Source organism: Chlamydotis macqueenii, chromosome 5 (assembly GCF_036417535.1).
Source record: "Chlamydotis macqueenii isolate bChlMac1 chromosome 5, bChlMac1.mat, whole genome shotgun sequence".
NCBI classification, from domain to species: domain Eukaryota; kingdom Metazoa; phylum Chordata; class Aves; order Otidiformes; family Otididae; genus Chlamydotis; species Chlamydotis macqueenii.
In genome coordinates this window covers 72394638-72410945 of record NC_141560.1, presented here as the reverse complement: position 1 = coordinate 72410945, position 16308 = coordinate 72394638, and the positions used below count along the sequence as shown (strand labels likewise).

At 65.0% G+C, this 16308-nt stretch overlaps 4 protein-coding genes across 8 annotated transcripts in view; 1 reads left to right on the top strand and 3 right to left on the bottom strand.

The window, feature by feature from the left end:
- The window catches only part of CTNND1 (catenin delta 1), a 31284-nt gene extending 27189 nt beyond the window's left edge, over positions 1-4095 (bottom strand). The window contains exon 1 of one of the 3 annotated variants that reach the window (XM_086749445.1): positions 3850-4095. The gene's annotated coding sequence lies outside the window, so the exon portion shown is untranslated. Of the gene's footprint in view, positions 1-2577; positions 2597-3849 lie in introns of those variants that run through there. The other 2 variants (XM_086749449.1, XM_086749447.1) reach the window with 2 other exon arrangements.
- A 6337-nt stretch (positions 4096-10432) lies between these two features.
- On the top strand, positions 10433-12156 carry BTBD18 (BTB domain containing 18). 2 transcript variants are annotated; one of them, XM_086748995.1, is made up of 3 exons: positions 10433-10500; positions 10982-11118; positions 11220-12156. In XM_086748995.1, the coding sequence occupies exons 2-3, from the start codon at positions 10989-10991 to the stop codon at positions 12044-12046; spliced, it is 957 nt and encodes a 318-aa protein (XP_086605121.1). In that variant the 5' UTR covers positions 10433-10500; positions 10982-10988; the 3' UTR covers positions 12047-12156. The 2 variants fall into 2 exon arrangements, with proteins under 2 accessions (XP_086605121.1, XP_086605122.1); XM_086748996.1 differs by lacking the exon at positions 10433-10500 and having other exon boundaries at positions 10979-11118; positions 11263-12156.
- A 2-nt stretch (positions 12157-12158) lies between these two features.
- Positions 12159-13055, bottom strand: SELENOH (selenoprotein H). The gene is made up of 4 exons (XM_086748997.1): positions 12840-13055; positions 12610-12755; positions 12423-12536; positions 12159-12353 (listed from the first exon to the last, which is right to left on the bottom strand). The coding sequence occupies exons 1-3, from the start codon at positions 12983-12985 to the stop codon at positions 12436-12438; spliced, it is 393 nt and encodes a 130-aa protein (XP_086605123.1). The 5' UTR covers positions 12986-13055; the 3' UTR covers positions 12159-12353; positions 12423-12435.
- Positions 13056-13574: 519 nt separating this feature from the next.
- Positions 13575-16168, bottom strand: TMX2 (thioredoxin related transmembrane protein 2). Of its 2 annotated transcripts, XM_086748702.1 has the most exons (8): positions 15963-16168; positions 15390-15450; positions 15081-15194; positions 14679-14755; positions 14497-14603; positions 14318-14383; positions 14071-14200; positions 13575-13942 (listed from the first exon to the last, which is right to left on the bottom strand). In XM_086748702.1, exons 1-8 carry the CDS (start codon positions 16149-16151, stop codon positions 13796-13798), a joined length of 891 nt encoding a protein of 296 aa, XP_086604828.1. In that variant the 5' UTR covers positions 16152-16168; the 3' UTR covers positions 13575-13795. The 2 variants fall into 2 exon arrangements, with proteins under 2 accessions (XP_086604828.1, XP_086604827.1); XM_086748701.1 differs by having other exon boundaries at positions 14071-14383.
- Positions 16169-16308: the final 140 nt, after the last annotated feature.

Below are 16308 nucleotides of genomic sequence, written 5' to 3'. Positions count from 1 at the left end.
GCTCAGACCCTTCCCTGCTTGTGCTGGAAAGTCAGTCGCTCCCGGCCCAGACTAGACCCCACCAGGACTGTTCTGCCAAGCACTGCAGCTGGCATGCCTGTCGCCTACCGACACCCCAGCAGCACCCCACAGTCTCAGGGCCACCTCCACCTTCTGCCACACCAAAAAGCCAGGGCTGTGGTTTCCCAAAATAACCACTGCTCACCCATCAGCACAACCATCTGGGCAATGAACGGTTAAAACTGAACTTACGGTGGCACTGGCATTTTTGGAGTGGGTAAGAGCTCTACAGCACAAGGTTAGGGACACGAGGACAAGCTCCTGGCATCCACTACTCCTCTGTCACTGTCCCCTTGCAGGGAAGCTCATCTCCCTGACGGCAGGGGAAGCTGGCGTGGAGGCTGCCTGCAGGGCAGCTGACACTGTTCATTCCCACCTCAGCCCACGGCCCATGCACGCCGGGCGTCCCGCTGCCAACCTCCGACCTACAGCTGCTCGCTGCTCGGGGCTGGAACAGCAGATGACAGTAGAGGTGACAGGCACGCTGGTTAAGGGTTCACCCTGTCTGGCAGCTTGTGCTCCTTAGTCACCAGTTTGCCCCTGCGCTCAGCAGCCACCTCATCACACCCCTCCAATGCCATGGGGTTTGCACAATGAGGAAGCAGTGTTCCTCCTGGGGAAAACTCTCGCTTCCTCCACGGGGAAAGGGAGCAGTACTGCCGCGGGATCACACAGCACCCACCGCCAGCCCAAAACCCACTCAACAGGCTGAAGTCACACGGGAACCTGACGGAGCAAATTAATCCACAGGTCGGCAGCCACTGGCCAGCCAAAGCACGGGGACAAGCACGCCTGTGCTGAACCAGCAGCAGGCAGTGCAACACCAGCAGCCTTCCTGGGCGGGCAGGAAGGCAGATTAGCAACAAGCACAAGACAGGCAGGAGCCAGACAGACTCACCAGCCTGCTGCTGGGAGTTTCCAGTACAAGAAGTGGCTCTAAGAAACAGCTCCCCCCACAAACAGCCTCCCCGGATGGTAAGAAGCAAGGAGAAGGCTGTGGCCACCTTGGGGAACTCGAGGACTTTGGTCAAGAGCCCATAAATCCAGCCCCTTTCCAACAGCCTCGCGCCGAGATGCATTCCTGCACTCTGTGCCAGAGGACAACCTCCTCCGCCGGCCAAGCCCTGTGTCACACACGGAGGAGCCACCTGAATCACCCAACAAGTTTGGGTTTTGTCACCGCATCCAGGCAACACCTGTTGCCTTTTATGGACTCAAACCAGCTTCACAGTTCTGCTTCTCGCTGTCAGCAAGGCAGGGACGGGGGAAAACAACCATGCTGCAGAGACCTGGGTTCGTAGAGCCAGGAGGAGAGCCTGTACCTCCCTGGAGACAGGACCACCGCAGTCTTGGGAAGGGCTCTGTCCTTGCCAGCAGTAAATGAGAGACAGCTACAAGGGGTTGTTGGGAAGAGAAAACGAGATTTAACCAGCACTGTCCCCTAAGGTCACAGACACTGGTGAGCTATTTTGAGAAGCCAACAGCCTTCCAGGCATGATCCAAGCTATGCTATTATATTCTGGGCGTCCTGAAGCCACCCCCCACACAGATACAATGGACCAAGGTCTTATCTCCACACCAGAGGCTGGAAGGGGGAAGAGATGAGAGGCAATCCACGGGCAGAGACACCGGCTGTGCGGTCTTGGCTTCACCACTCATCTGACTTCCAGCCCGTCTTTAGGGAAGGGATGGCCCCAAGGGCTCCTCAACCAGAAAGATCGGTGCCTGACCTCCAAGTCGGAAGGGAGGAGGCTCACCCCTCTGCGGCAGACCAGCACGCTCCACTAAGCAAGAGCTTTCATCCTCCCACCCCTTCCAGGAAGGCTCCACACAAGATTCCAGCAAATGCTGCGCATCGCAAAGGACAGTTGTTTGCGTGCAACAGAGTCCTGGCCAAGTTCAGTCAAGTGGAAGGAGAAAAGCTTTTTAAAAACTGCCTTTTCTTTTTTTTTTTTCCTTTAAAGTGCATGACAGGTAAGAGAATCTGTCCCAAGAAAGCACTGGGAGCAGGATGGAGCAGGCAAGGTAACCGTGGGGAAGACTAACAATTCCAGCTCTTCCCAGCACACAGCTTCCCACAGACCTGGGGAGCGCTGCCCTGCTCCTCCGACCGGACCCCGAGCAGGCTCTGCAGATCTGTCACGCAGAGGAACAAGTGCTGCGGGCACTGGAGACAGAAGTCAGCGAGTCACCAGCCAGCCGCTCACCCCCACCTCACCACATCCAGGAGAGCTTCTTGGAGAAGGAAGAGCAAGGCACAGAAATGGAAGCCTCAAATGCAAGCTGTGACCACTGACCATAGGATTCCCAGTATACCAGGGTTCCAGAGGTGCTGAGCTTTCCCTGCTCCCTGCAGAGCTCAGGACAAGGCCGTTCACAACTCCACACCGAGAACAGAGCAGCTGAGTCCAAAAGCATCCACACAGTGCAGGGGGAGATCAAGCGGAACTGCAGGCAGCTGTAGTTAGATACCACCACGACGCTCCACACGCACGCGGACACTCCCCTTCTGCTCACCCGTGGCCGGGCAAAAGTCTGCGCAAAGCTGGGTGCCACAGCCCGGGGACAAGAGCCTTCAGCGCTGCCACGGGCTCCCCAGGCCTCCCAGATAACGCCCTGTTACCCCCACGGTCACCGGCTCCGCGGAAGGGCCTGGGCAGCGAGCCCTTGCCGGAGAGGGAGGCACCTCCAGGAGGTCCACCCCTCTCTAACAATCAGAGGAAGCTTTGTTGTCCAGGCTCCCTCACTCAGAGCCCAGGGACGCAACGGAGGTGCCCTGCCACCCTTCTGCGCGGCGGGCAGCCCGCCTGTGCCCCCCAGGTGCCAGAGGCCCTCGTGGCGGGGAGCCACCCAAACTTTTGCACACTCACCCCAAGACACTCTGCTTCGCGGCGCTCCGAGGAGGAGCGGGAGCGCCCACGCTGCGGGACACGGCAGCGCCGCAGAAGGTGACCGGCTCCTCGCACAAAAGGCGCCGGGCAGCGGAGGGGCAGCCGAGCTGCTGCCAAACGTCAGCGCCAGAACAAGCGGCAGGGCCCGGCCTCGCCCAGCAGCGCGGCCCCGGCGGAGGGGGCTCCGGGCCGTGTCCGGGCTCAGAGCTGCCCGCTCCCCCCGCGCACACCAGCCCCCTCCCCGCCAGAACAAAGGCGCCGGCAAACGGGACACCGCGGGACAAGCCGGTGCTCGGCCGGGACGGGGCCGCCTCAGCACACCCGTGGGGCTGCCGCCGGCCCGCAGAGCCGGAGACCCGGGCCGCGCCCCGGCGGAGACGCCACGGAGAGGCCGAGTGCCGCCCCCCGTCCCCGCACAAAGGGAGCGGGGGGGCCCAGCCGGTGCCGGCCGCGGGAAGCTGGCACACGGGCTGCCTTTGTTCCGGGCGGCGAGAGTGGCGGGCCGGCACCGGGCGGGGAGCGGGGCGGCCGCCCGGCCCAGCCGCCTTTGTGTCGCTCCCCGCGGGCGCCCGGGCCCCGCCAGCGCCCCCGCCAGGGCCGGGCACCGCCACTCCGGCCGGTCCCGCGGGGCGCGGCCCCGCCTGGCATCGGGCTCCCGGGCAGCGAGGGGTCTCCAGGGACCCGGCCCCAACCGGCCGCGGCGGCAGAGTCCGGCCGAGCCTCGGCCCCGCCGGGAGGGCTGTGGGGAGGGCGAGGGCAGGGCCGGCCCGGCCCGCCTCCCCCTCCTTCCCGCCGCGGGGGCGTGCGGCGCCCGGCTGGCGCCGGCCCGCACCAGCTTCCCCCCCACACACACTTTCCCCGGGCAGGCGGCGGCGGGGACGCCGAGAGCGGGACTCACCGTGGCCGGGCTCCTCAACGGCTGGCGGGAGGGCGGTCCCGCCCCGCGGCGGCGGCGCGGCCGCCTGGCCGGCTCCGCGGGGACCTGCCGCTGCGGCGAGGCGCCCGGAGAGAGGCGGCAGGTGCGGGCGGCGGCGCGGGTCCCCGCCGGGCTGCGCGGTGCCGGCGCGGGTGGGAGCGGAGCAGTCCGGGAGGGTCGGGCCGGGCCTGGCCGCGCCGTGCGCCCCGCGCCGCTCCCGCACCTAAAATGGAAGTTGCTCCGGCGGCGCGGGGGGCGGGGCGGGGCGGGGTGGGGCTCCGCCCCCCTGGCGTCACGCGCCCCGCGCCACCGGCGGGCGGAGCGCCGTGGCGGCCGGTCCCGCAATGGCGGCGGCGTTCCCGCGGGTGGGGGGGAGCGGGGCTGTTCTCAGGGGGTCTTTCCCAGCGGGATTTGAACTCCGTGGGGTCTGTCCCGGTGGGATCTGTCCCCGTGGGATCTGTCCCTCGTTGGGTCTGTCCCGGTGGGGTCTATCCCTCGTGGGATCTGTCCCGGTGGGATTCGTACCCTGTGGGATCTGTCCCAGTGGGATCTGTCCCTCGTGGAGTCTGTCCCGGTGGGATCTGTATCCTCTGGAGTCTGTCCCCCATGGAGCCTGTCCCGGTGGGATTTGTCCCCCGTGGGGTCTGTCCCCCGTGGGATCTGTCCGTCGTGGGGTCTGTCCCCTGTGAATGCTGTACCCTGTGGGGCCTGTCCCGGCCCCTTGCGTGGCCGAGGCCGCGTGGACAGCCGAAGGACCACAAACACAGGGCAGGGCTGGCGCGAGCCGCGTGAAAGCATGGATAAGTGGGGGGAGGCGTGCGGTGGGGAAGGCGTGGGGGCTCAGCGCGGCCCTGCGTTAATGGGGCCTTTCATAGCAGACGGGGAAAGAAACGCCAACACAACCCAGCCAGGGCAACCTCGCTCCGCCTGACCTCCACAGCACCAAATCAAACGGTGCCACCATCCGTGCTGGTGCGGAGAAACAGCAGCAGGGGAACGGGGAGGAAATTTAAATGTGAGGTTTAATAATTGCAACTAATCCAGCTGGAGAAATGTAACTCCAGAACGAGTAGCGTCCCAGGGCCTGCTGCCGCCACTCCACAGCTACGGGATCAGAGCCGAGCTTGGGCGGGAGGCTGCTGCCAGCACCCTGGCACCTGCGCCTTGGTGCTGGAGGATTTCCCCTTCCCGAGGGAGGCGAGAAAGTGATGCAGACCCTGCCCCTTCCCGCGTTCTGTGCCACTCACCTGGGAGAAGTCCGGATCCAGGTGACAGTCCAGGGATCCACACCCCGAAGGTGACAGTTTTCTCCCTCGTCTCTGGCCTTGGGCTGGCGGGATTCAGGCGCTGCAGAGGATCCTGCCTGCTCCCGATTGCCAAACTATTAGTAAGATAATGACAAGAGGAAAAGAGTTGAGGAAGGTTTAGGGTGGGGACAGGTGATTCTTGGGGTAAATATGCATTGTGAGGTGAGGCGAGGAGGAGGTGGGGGAGATGTGATAGCAGCCCGTGAATGTTTGAAGAAGGTAATCCCCCAGCCGGGGGTGGGGTTTGCCAAGGGTGGCGCAAAAAGGTCTAAGGAGGAGAAATGGGATTCAGTGCATGTGAAGGGCACATTTAGGGAGATTATCGCAGCGTGGGACCCCCAAACCCTCCCTGATGTTTGATTTGTAAAGCAGATGATCCAACATGCTGGCTGTAAAGAGCAGGGAGAGCTGACTTCTCCATCCCACAGCGGGGAACTGAGACCTTCTCCCAGCATCCCTTCATCCTTGTTGTCACCCAAAATGAGCGAGTCAGGCTACTCTCAGCCCCATGCCTTGAGTGAGAACTGCTCCCAGATCACAAATAATCCTTGTCTGCCCTCCGCTCCTCTTCGCCCACACGAGAAGGAAGGTGGGTGCATCTCCTGAGTCTTGGGGACAAGGAAGGAGAAGAGGTGTTCTCACAATTTGTTCTGGGAAGAAGAGTCCTCACTTGCCTGTCCCAGGGGCTTCTGACACCTCCAAATGGACAGCTGTCCCTCGGGGAAAGAGCATCAGGGACACCTTGCTCCTCTGTCCCAGCACCGGTTGCCACGACAGGTCCTTAAGGATTTGGACAACCGGCTGTCGGTAGGGCAGACGCTCACACAAACCCTCTGCCCTTGGCAAAGCAGGGCTGAAACCAGCACAAACCTTGGGCGCTGGCACAGGGGAGTCAGCAGGCAGAGCTATTCCACATCAGCTCGGCCCGTAAGTGGATTCCAAGCATGGCCTCCAGTGCCCCTCCTTACCCTACCCTATCGCTGCCCGAATTACCTGGTCCCTCCGCCCCACCTCAAGGAAGGTGGGTGGCCAAGAGCAGGGTGCATGTTGTGCCGTGGCCTGTGCATAAAAGCGTGGGAGACGCAGGTCCCAACGCATGGCGGGGGAAGCGCAGGGCAGATGGCTGCCCCTGACACACAACAGTTAAGGGGCTGCTGGGGCGGTGCAGAAAGCCCGGGACAGCCTTCTGCTGTGCCTGGTACACGGCTGCATTGTTGCTATTTCAATCAGCCCAGAAATTGAACAGCCTTTAAAGTCGTTAGTTTCTTCAAAGATTAAACGCGCTGCTGCGAATGCGCCTCTCCTGGCTCCGGGTTGGAGCTGGAGTCAGACCTCTTTGAAGCCGGGCAGGTGCCTCTTGTCCCGAGGGCTGCAGGATGGAGCTGGACAGGGTCTATCAAGCGCATTGTCAACTCCAGCTCCTGATTCAGCTCTGCCCCGGCAGCTGCCAGAACACCCAGTAACACGTGCTTACTTTCGGAGGCCGGCTGAACCCTGGTCCTCTGGCTTCGGCTCACCCAGCGCCAGGTCACGCTCTTGTTTGACTATAGCGACAGTGGCAGAGTCGTCCATCCCACTGCTTCCTGGGAAGAAGAGATCTGTTACTAGCATGGGAAAATTTCCCCTCTTTTACAGTAATTACGTGTAATAACATCTCGCACATCCCCTTTTATCCTACAGCGCTGCTGATGCCTTATCCAGATGAGCGGCGCAGAAAACGCAGCTACCACCGGAACAGAGCAAGACGACTTGTTTACAAGACAGAGCAGTGCTCCTTGGCGGTGCAGGGCAGGAGGAAGGGGAGGCTGCCGTCTCCAGCTCCAGCGCAGGCGGTTCAGAGAGATGGCCTGCATTGTTCTAAATCAGGATAACAAGGCACTTCCGCAGCCCCTTTCCTATGGGAATCCCAACAGGTTGTTGTCTTCCCCCGCATGAGGGGAAGTGTGGCACCAGGGGGGTGAAACAACTCATCTGTCGGACGCAAGCGTTAAAGGCGAGGAGGGAAGTTGGGGCTGCTGGAACTTTTCAGCCCTAATTCAAAGCCATCGGGCAATAAAGCAAGTCCAGAGTCCACCCTGAGACCTTCCCGGAGCAGCGTCTGGCAGCTCCACACGCTCGGCATGGCACTGAGTCAGAGGAAAGCGTGGTGCCTGCCTCCCGCCTGCCTCCCGCTGTGCCCGGGCTCTCCCGCGCCTGCAGACCGGCCCGCTATTAACCTTTGACGCCTGACCTGGCTGCATCCCCTCGCGCCCCTGACTGCCAAATTCCTGTTACATCTTTTGCCCTGACTTGCAAATGACCGAAGCATGCATAGAAATCTCCTTCCCTCCCAGCCCCTCAACGATCTCCCTCCCTCCCAGCTACTTACGGTCTCTTCTCTCTCTCCACCTCCAGCTCTTTTCCCAGCCATGGGCCCCTGCTCTCATCCTTCCCTTCTGTGGCAGCTGAGCAAAGTACGAGAATGGGGAAACAGAGGCAGCTCCTGCACGGCACTGTAGCAACAAAAGCAAAAGGGGACATTGGTGGAAAACAGCCGCGACTGTGACTGAGACACAAGACAAGCGTTTCCTTTCTCCTAAAGAAACCAGCTCGGAATCTGCTGGTTTGAGGGCTTGAGGGACACTGGGAAGACATGACTTGTCCCGTGGGGAGGCCTCTCATCCTACCAACTGCAGAGGGAGCCCGGATAACCACGCTTAGGCTATCTCCAGACTGAGCTACCTTCCCTTCCCCTCCCCAGTGAATCCCACCAGGAGATAAACCTCGCCTGACATTCCCAATCCACTGAGTCACCCAGGGCTGTGCCCAGCCACCCGCCAGGCGCCTGAGTCCCCGCCTCAGCAAAGCAAGGGCTGTGCCTCAGGTAACCGGCTTCTGAACACCTGAAGGTGGACAGAAAGAGTCATGGTCTTACATGTTTTTCCGGTGTGGCGGCAAGGGCTACGCTCATGTATTTTTAGGCATCAAATATGGACGTCGGTGTTTAAAGAGAGGGGTCAATGGGACAAAAGGGTGTCGGTGCTTTTTCCAGTGAGGATTATTTGGCTTTGGGTGCTAGTAAAAGTCTCACTAATAAAAGGCCTCTTTTGTGTATCTACAAATGGGAGTGTTTCCTGGCATTGCCAGATCGTATATCAGTAAATTTTAAGGGCAGCCTTTCCGTCTCCCTTTGCAGCAGGGTTGTACTGGCACCGGCTGAGCTTGGACGAGGGGAACAAATCCTGTCCCCGAGCCAGCACCAAAGGTTCAGGCTTCTCCAGTACTTGGCATGTTGCCTCACCTGCTGATTGCAAGGGGAAGTCCTCTGATACCAGCGCCTTGCGATTCTGTAATTTTGCTTCACGCTGGCTCCAAGTCTTTCCCTTGACATCTCTGCCCTGGTTGGCTCACCCAGCTGGAAAACTATTTCCACTGCTGATGCCCCCCAACTTGCAGGCTCCCTGTCAGAGCACTCGCTTGCACCTCAGCCTTGGCTGGACAGGAAGGGGTTTTCCTCTCAGCTTCGCTTCTGATCCCCACTCAATAAACTCCCCCTCTGCTTACTCTGCCACCGCAGCATGGTTGGGGCCCAACACCAAATATTACACAGCAGCAGGGAAGTCCAGAGGGCTCACCATGTCCTAGGGACGTCTCTTCTGTAGGGCTGCTGAAGGTGCTTCCCATGGGGAGTTTTCCAGGGATTGGACCGAGGGCGCAGGGGCTGACGTGGACCCGCAGGCGGATCACCAGGCCGGGGACGGATTTAAAAACACGAGGCATCACTAACTGGGCTCTGAAATCAGCAGGCAGGCCCCTCAATCCGTATCCAATCCATCCGCTGCCAGTGAATTCAAGCTTTCCAAGTGAAAGCTCCAATCTTGTAATTCCAAAAGGTCGCAAGGGGCAGGGGCACAAACATCTCTATTTTTCTTCTATTTTTATGAGCATATGATAGCACTTTGATATGAAATGACTTGTTTTGCTGTCTCCCTCAGTATTTACGGCTGGGCTTGAAGCCACGCGAGGTCAGTGGAAAGACTGTAACTAACCTCAGCAGCCGCTGGCCCAGACCCGTCATCAGGCACTTTCATTCTTGGTTTGCATCCATTTTGCATGCAGCAAAAAGGGAGGAAAAAAACCCCACTCTCACATGTCAAACCAGATGAAAATCCATCTGCAAAGCCACGGAAAATGTCAGGGGATGATACTGCATTTGAAAACTTTGCAGGTTTGAAATCTACGGCGTCGTTTAGACTCCTATTCTTCTGTAGTTCTTGAAATTTCCACCCACTTTGGTTGTTTGTAAGAACAGCTAATATCTCCGGGCAATCGGGCTGGGATTATTATAATTGTTGTTCATGTCTGTGGAGTGACTGACGCAGATGTTTTTACAATGGATGCTTTATAAAATGACAAAATACTTCCAAACTAAGTAGGCAGCATCGCTTGCATGAAGGACGGCTTCCAAAATACCCACCATCAATCTTTCCTCTTCTGCCCGCTGTGTGTGTGTGCCCCACTCCTCCCGAGAGGCGTCAGCGAGCCGCGAAAATGCCATTTCTCACACACAAGGCCACAATAGATTTTGAAAATCCAAAACAAGGCCCGGCTCTGAACTAATGAACCCCAGTGCCACCCTGCCAGGAAGAGCTGCTCTGCACAGTTACTCATCTTGTGCGCTCCAGGGCCGTAGCGACAGCGACCAGGAGCGGCACAGAGCTCTTTCCTCAAATTACGGCTTGGCTGTCTCGTCTCTTCCCGCAGAAGCGAGGGCAAAGGCCAGGAGGGGCTGCGCCCCGGCCCCGTGGGGCGGTGGCACGGGCCCGCTCCTGCAGCCCGGCACCTTGCGTGCTCCGAGGCCAGGGGCTGCCCCCAGCGAAAGCCCTGGTGGGGCACCCTTGGCAACGAACCCCGGGCTGTTCCCTGCGGGCCGCTGGCCCGTGTGGAGGCACCGCGGCCGGCGGAGGGCCGAGGGACAGGACCGGCGCCCCCCCCGCCGGGCCGGCCGCGGTACCGGAGCTCCGCCTCGGGCGCGCCCCCGCTGCCGCCCCGCCCCGCTCGCGCAGCCGCCCGCGCAAGGAGCCCCCGCGCTGCGCCAGCACCCCGCCCTCGCGCCCTTCCCGCCGCAAGCCCTTGCCGCGCGGCCATTGGCTGGCAGGGTGCGATTGGTTGGCGGGACGGGCCAATGGCGGAGCCGCCAGGCCACGCGAGGCGGCGGGCGCGAGGCGCGCGCATGCGCGGAGGAGGCGGCGGCGCAACGGCCTACCGGCGTGGCCGCGGGTGCCGACCCCCGGCCTCTCCTCGGCCTCGGGCCCCCGCGGCGGCCGCCTCCGCACCCCGCCGGCAGGTAGGCGGCGGGCGAGGGCCGGGCCGGGGGCCTGCGGCCGCGCCTCAGACCGGAGGCGGGCTCCAGACGCGCCTGGTTTTCCCCCAGAATCGCCGTGGCTGGTGCCCTCTGGTGGCCGAGCGGAGGCCCGGGGGGCGGCAGGGGCCCGCGAGCCGTGGCGCAGCGCGGTGGAGCTCTGCGTGGCCGTTGCAGGGGCGTGGGCGCTGGATGGGTACGCAGGCAGCCCCGCAGGCGTGCAGGGCTTTGCACAGCCGTTGCACAGCAGTGTCTGTGGGGCACTGCAGGCACATGGGGCTTGGCACGCTGGCTGTGCAGCTGTGCAGACCATTGCGTGGCTGCATGGGTGATCCAAAACACGCCTGCACCCGTGCTCCTGTGCAGGCCCTGCGGCATGCCAGTCCCAAACCTATCAGGCCAGTCCAAACTGTGGCAGGTGGGTGCAAATGATCTCCATGTCCTTAGCGCTGTGCTGTCTCCGCAGGGTGCCCATGGGCTCTCCGTCAGCCACCCCCAGGCTGCTCTACCGCAGCACCCGCTTGCTCCGCACGGCCTTCCAGCAGCTCCACCAGCAGCAGCAGCGAGCAGACGTCTTCTGCGACGTGGTTCTGCAGGCTGAAGGTGAGAAGGCAGCATGGCCCACAGAGGTGCTGGTGCCCCCAGGGAGGATGGGGAAGAGCAGAGGGGGCTGCAGGGCGGTGACAGCCGCTGTTGCATTGCAGGTGAGGCAGTGGTGGCCCACTGCTGTGTCCTCTCCGTCTGCAGCCCCTTCTTCATGGAGCAGCTGGGCCGGGAGCTGCCCCCCCGGGGTCGCAGGGTGGTGCTGGAGCTGGGGGGCCTGAAGATCAAGGCGCTGCGTAAGCTGGTGCGCTTCCTCTACACCGCTGAGCTGGAGGCCACACAGGAGGAGGTGCAGGAGGTGCTGGCAGCTGCCCGCCGCCTCCGTGTCACTGAGCTCGAGTCGCTGCAGCTCCAGGGGGGACGCCTGGTGCGGCCAGGACCTCAGCGGCAGCTCAACCGCTCCTGCTTGCGCTCCCTCCAGCACAGCTCCCCCGTGGTGGCGGGTGGCAGGGCTGAGCCCGGCGGTGCTGGCGTCCCCCCTGGGAGCGCTGGTGTCCCCCCGCAGGGGCAGCCATGGTCTCCAGGGACCACGCACCCCAGCCCCGGCCCTGTGGGGCGGGTGAAGCTGCGGAAGTTGGACAGCGGGGGCTGCTGGGAGGTGGTGCGGGAGAGGCAGCCCCCCACCGCGCCCGGTGCTGTGGCAGCAGGCAATGAGGGGATGACGGGACGGCAGCCCCCAGCGGGTGCGGGCGCAGTGAGGGGAGCGGGCAGGCGCTCTCCACCCCGGGCAGCCGGGAGGAAGCAGGGGCAGGTGCCTCCCCCGCCCCAGCAGGGCTGTGCGCAGGCGATGCCACTGAGGGTCCCCCCAGGTGACCCCGACGAGGAGATAGACGTGGGGACGGTGGAGCCATGCCTGCCCCCCAGCGCCGTCTGCGTCAGGCCCTGCCCCTCGCCCGAGCTGGATGAGGAGGTGGACGTCCTCACCTAGGAGGGGGCCGCCTCTGCCCCCCTGCGGCTGCCCGCGCTCAGGGCGATGCAGGCAGGGCTGCCCTCACCCCAGGCTGCCTGGCAGTGAAATAAAGCACTGGAGGCGGCAGAGCTGCGCTGTGGGGCTGCCAAGCTTTATTGGGGAACAGCGGGGGACAAGGGTGGGTGCAGGGGGAGCCAGGGGGTCCGGCGGTGGCTGCCCGCAGCAGAGCTGCAGCATCGGAGACGGGACTGGGGCTGGCAGGTGCCCCCCACTTCGTCTCGCCTCTTCATGGACGCTCGTGCCACGGGTGCCGGTCCCGGCTTGGCTGCAGGAAGAAGGCAGTCGTTCTGTGGTCTCTGTCCCTGGTCCCCGTCCCTGTCCCGTCCCCGCTCACCTGGCCGCCGCCTCTACGCCAAGCTGCTCTTCAGGGCTTCCACCACGGCCTCCGGCTGGGGGAACTTCAGCTTGCGGGGGGGCCCCTTCCTAATGCCGCTCCACAGCTCCACGGCTGCGGAGGACGGGGGAAGAAGGGTCAGGGGTGCCGGGGAGCCCCCCCGCCGGCCCCCGGCCCCAGCACTCACTGCTGCCGTCCTCCTTCACCAGGGACACCTCGAAGCTGTTCCTGCGCGGCTGCCGGGGGTTGATGTCCACGGGGAGGTGGGCCACGGCCCCGCGCAGGGCCTCGCTCACCGCCGCCGCGTTGCGCCCGAACACCCGTCAGCTCTTGCTGGGGGGACGCAGCGGGGCTCAGCACCCCGGGGCGCCCCAAGGACCGCCCCCCCCCGGCCCCCCGGGGCGCAGCCCGGCTCACCAGTGCTCGATGACGACGCGGGGGCCGGTGCCCCCCGGGCTGCCCTCGCCCTGGGCGCGCGCCCGCTTCTGCGGAGCGCCCGCCTGTTCCGGTGCCTCGGGCGCCGCCGGCTGCCGGGCCCCGCGCTTCCTCCCGCGGGGAGCCATCCTGGGGAGAGCCGCCACGGCGGTGTGGGGCGGCCTGCGCACGGCGCGGGGCCCGGGGACCCTGCCGCGGGGCGGGACCGCAGGGATCGCGCTGGGGGGGGAACCGCCGGGGGGTGGAACGGGGAGCGGGTGGGGAGGGGGCGAGGGCAGAGGCTGGTGCGCGGCAGGAAGGGGGCCCTGCGTGCCGCTCCGGGGGGACGGGGCTCGGGGCGGCCCCGCTGCGTCCTACCTGCCGCGCCGCGCCGCGCCGACCACGTGCCGGGAGCGCGGGACGCCGCGCCGGCCCCTGCCACTGGGGCGGGGGGACGGGGTGCGGCGGGGGAGGGGAGAGGCTCAACGACGCTCTGGAGCCCACGGGCCGGGGGACCGGGACCCCCCTCCCTCCTCCCCGCCGCGCGGCTCCGTGGGAGCCCCTCGCCCTTCCTGGGTCCGCGGTGGCAGGGGGCCCGGGTAACTCCCTCCCCCCCCAGGCGAACTCAGTGGTTGCGCCCGCCGCCCCCCCTGCGCCGTGCAGCCAGCCCCGCGGTGCTAGCCAATCATAGCGCGGCGCCGTCACAGCGGCCCCGCCCCCGGCGGGCACGGGCACGGGCACGGGCACAAACCATTTATTGTCAGCGATGAGGATGGGCGATAACCGGGGCAGGGTCTCTCCTACTGCCCGCACCGGGGCCCTGCTCTCCCGGGGCTCGCCGGCACCTTCCTCCGCCGGGAGCGGGCCCCGGGCAGGGCCAGGGAGGGGGGCAGGCCCCGCGGGGCCGGTGCCACCAGGCTGGCGGTGACGTGGCGATGGGTGACAGCACGGGACAGCTTCTACTTGTCCTTCTTGGTCTCCCCATCGGGGTGTCCGGCGGCTGCCTGCATCCCGGGGGGCTCCTCGGGCGCCTCCTCCCGCGGCTTCGACTGCTTCTTGGCCTTCTGGTAGAGCTCGTTGAGGTTGAACTCCCGGATCACGTTCTCCTGCAGCCGAGGGGCAGTGTCAGCACCCCTGGGGACCCCTGGTCCCCTCCTCCCGAGGCACAGGCGGGCTGTCGAGCCCTATCCTGCCATGGAGGCAGGGGGGTAGAGGGCTGGAACGTCCCACTCACCTCAGAGAAGGTCCAGGACACTGCCCGGCCCTTCTTGTCAATCTGTGGTCGGCGCATGATCTCTGTCCCGCCCTGGAAGAGGATGAGGGTGGGAAGCTGCTTGGTGAGGGGCGAGGTGCTGACCTTGTACCTGTGGCAGGAGTGGGAGAGACCAACGATGACCCCCAGGCAGCTGGTGGGGGCCAGGGGGCTCCCAGGGACTCTGCCCCAGCACAGGCTCTGCTGCCCAGACCATCTCCCCCCAGACCTGGTGCCGACGTCCGTGTACCGGCCGACGTCCACCTTCCCAAACTGCAGCCCCGAGCAGTTGTACCTGGGGAGGACGGGGACACGTGGCTGCGAGTGCTGGGGGCAACCGTGGGGCCGGAAGCAGGCCCTGGCCCCAGCCCCACAACTCGCCGAGGCCCCCCCGCAGGCGCCGCTCACTTGAGAGAGAGGTCGGCAAAGATGGGGGCGAAGGACTGGCACTCGCTGGACCAGTTGGCGAAGAACTCGACGATCCAGGTCACCCGCTTGTCCCGGTCCAGCTCTTCCTGCCGCAGGGGCATGGGGCTTACCGGGGCACGGCCGGCAGAGCCGCCCCACGCGCCCCGGGAGGCGATACTCACATCTATGGTCTTGTCGCTGAAATACTTGATGTACTCGGGGCCCATGTAGAGAGGGGGCTTGCAGGTCATCAGGAACACTGCAACAACAGCGCCCCTGAACCCCCTGCCCCCACAGCACCCGGAAGGCCCAGGCTGGGTTTGGGACGAGGCTCCTCCCCGCCCAGAGCAGCCCAGGGGAACCAAGGCAGAGCGAGCCCTGGGACAGGCAGCTTCCGGAGCCCCCCCGAGCCCACGGAGACTCCTTACACCTGCAGCCTCCTCCAGCAACGGAGCCCCAGGCCAGCCCCACGGCACGAGGGAGCTCTGGAGCACAGGACAGGCAGGGGCAGCGGGTGGCCGAGCCATGCCAAGGGGGCACTGCTGCCGGCCCCGGTGCTACGGGGCCCCCCGGGCGGGTCTCACCTATGCAGAGCGTGAGGTAGAGCAGGCCCATGCGGATGTCGAGGCGGAAGAAGAGGATGGCATTCGCCACTTTGCTGAACATGAAGATGTTTCCGATGTGCTGCTCCACGGTGACTGGGGAAGGGAGAGAGGGGCGGGAGAGAGGGGCAGAAGATGGGGCCGGATCCCCCCAGAACTCCGGGGCGGATCCTGAGAGCGGGACGGATCTGTTCCTCCAGATCCCAACCCATCCAGCTCCTTGGGATAGGAGGACCCGTGAGCAGCCCCTCGGCCCCTCGCACCCACCCCACCGCACAGGCCCCAACTCACTGGAGCGTCGGTTCTTCATCATGACGATGGCGCTGAGGAACATGAGGATCTCCACCTCCCGCTGGGACAGGAGAGACGGGGTCAGCGGCAGGCACCCACGGGACGCTGCAGCTGCCCAGCGCCGCCGGGCTGCAGAGCCTGGGAGCAGCCGCCAGCGCCTGCTGCAGCCCTGCCGCGCTCGGGCGGCCAGGCGGTGCCCGGCCCGGCCTGGCACGGGGCCGAGTGGCCGCGCCAGCTCCCGGCCTCCTGGCGCTCCTTGCTCTCCCAACTCCCGCGCGGGGACCAGCAAGGAGACGGGGCTGCCCCTGCAACGGCGGGCGCGGCCTCCCATCCTCGCCGGTGCCCGGGGAGGCCCTCAGCGGCGGGACGGCACCGGCACAGCGGTGCTGGCTGCCGGGCTTCCCCGCTCCCTCCGCGGGGCCGGCGCCGCGGGCCCAGAGGAGGGCCCGGCCGGGACCGCGGCGGGCAGAGCCAGGGCGCGGGCCCGGGGGGCGCCGGCCCAGAGTGGGGCCAGGCCCGGGGGGTGCGGGGGAGGCCGGGGCCAGGCCCGGGGCCGCGCCGGGACAGCCTCACCCAGTCGAAGTCGCAGGGGTTGCCGTCCTCCCGCTGGGAGGGCAGCCCCTGGCAGAGCGGCGGGACCTTGCGGACGAGCAGGAAGGCGGTGGCGAGCAGCGCGGACAGCGGGTAGTACGGCCGCGCCAGCCAGCGGCACAGCCCCGGCACCGAGTACAGCAGCGCCAGCAGCGGCGCCACCACCGCCATCTTCGCTGCGCCCGTACGGCCGCCCCCTCCCGTTGGACCGCTCGCCTGCGGGAGGCGGGACGTCTTTCCCGCTGACCAATAGCGAGCGGAGGCGTCAGGCACCTCCCACGCGCCGGCGGGCCAATGAGGGGGGAAGAGAGACGCGGCCAATCGAGAG

Bases quoted from the DNA above. Each gene is read 5' to 3' on its own strand.
- BTBD18 (XM_086748995.1), top strand. From the start codon at position 10,989: ATGGGCTCTCCGTCAGCCACCCCCAGGCTGCTCTACCGCAGCACCCGC. The intron at 11,119-11,219 runs GTGAGAAGGCAG...GTTGCATTGCAG, and splicing joins CGTGGTTCTGCAGGCTGAAG to GTGAGGCAGTGGTGGCCCAC.
- TMX2 (XM_086748701.1), bottom strand. From the start codon at position 16,151: ATGGCGGTGGTGGCGCCGCTGCTGGCGCTGCTGTACTCGGTGCCGGGG. The intron at 15,195-15,389 runs GTGAGTTGGGGC...TCCCTTCCCCAG, and splicing joins GATGAAGAACCGACGCTCCA to TCACCGTGGAGCAGCACATC. The intron at 14,604-14,678 runs GTGAGTATCGCC...CCCCTGCGGCAG, and splicing joins TCAGCGACAAGACCATAGAT to GAAGAGCTGGACCGGGACAA.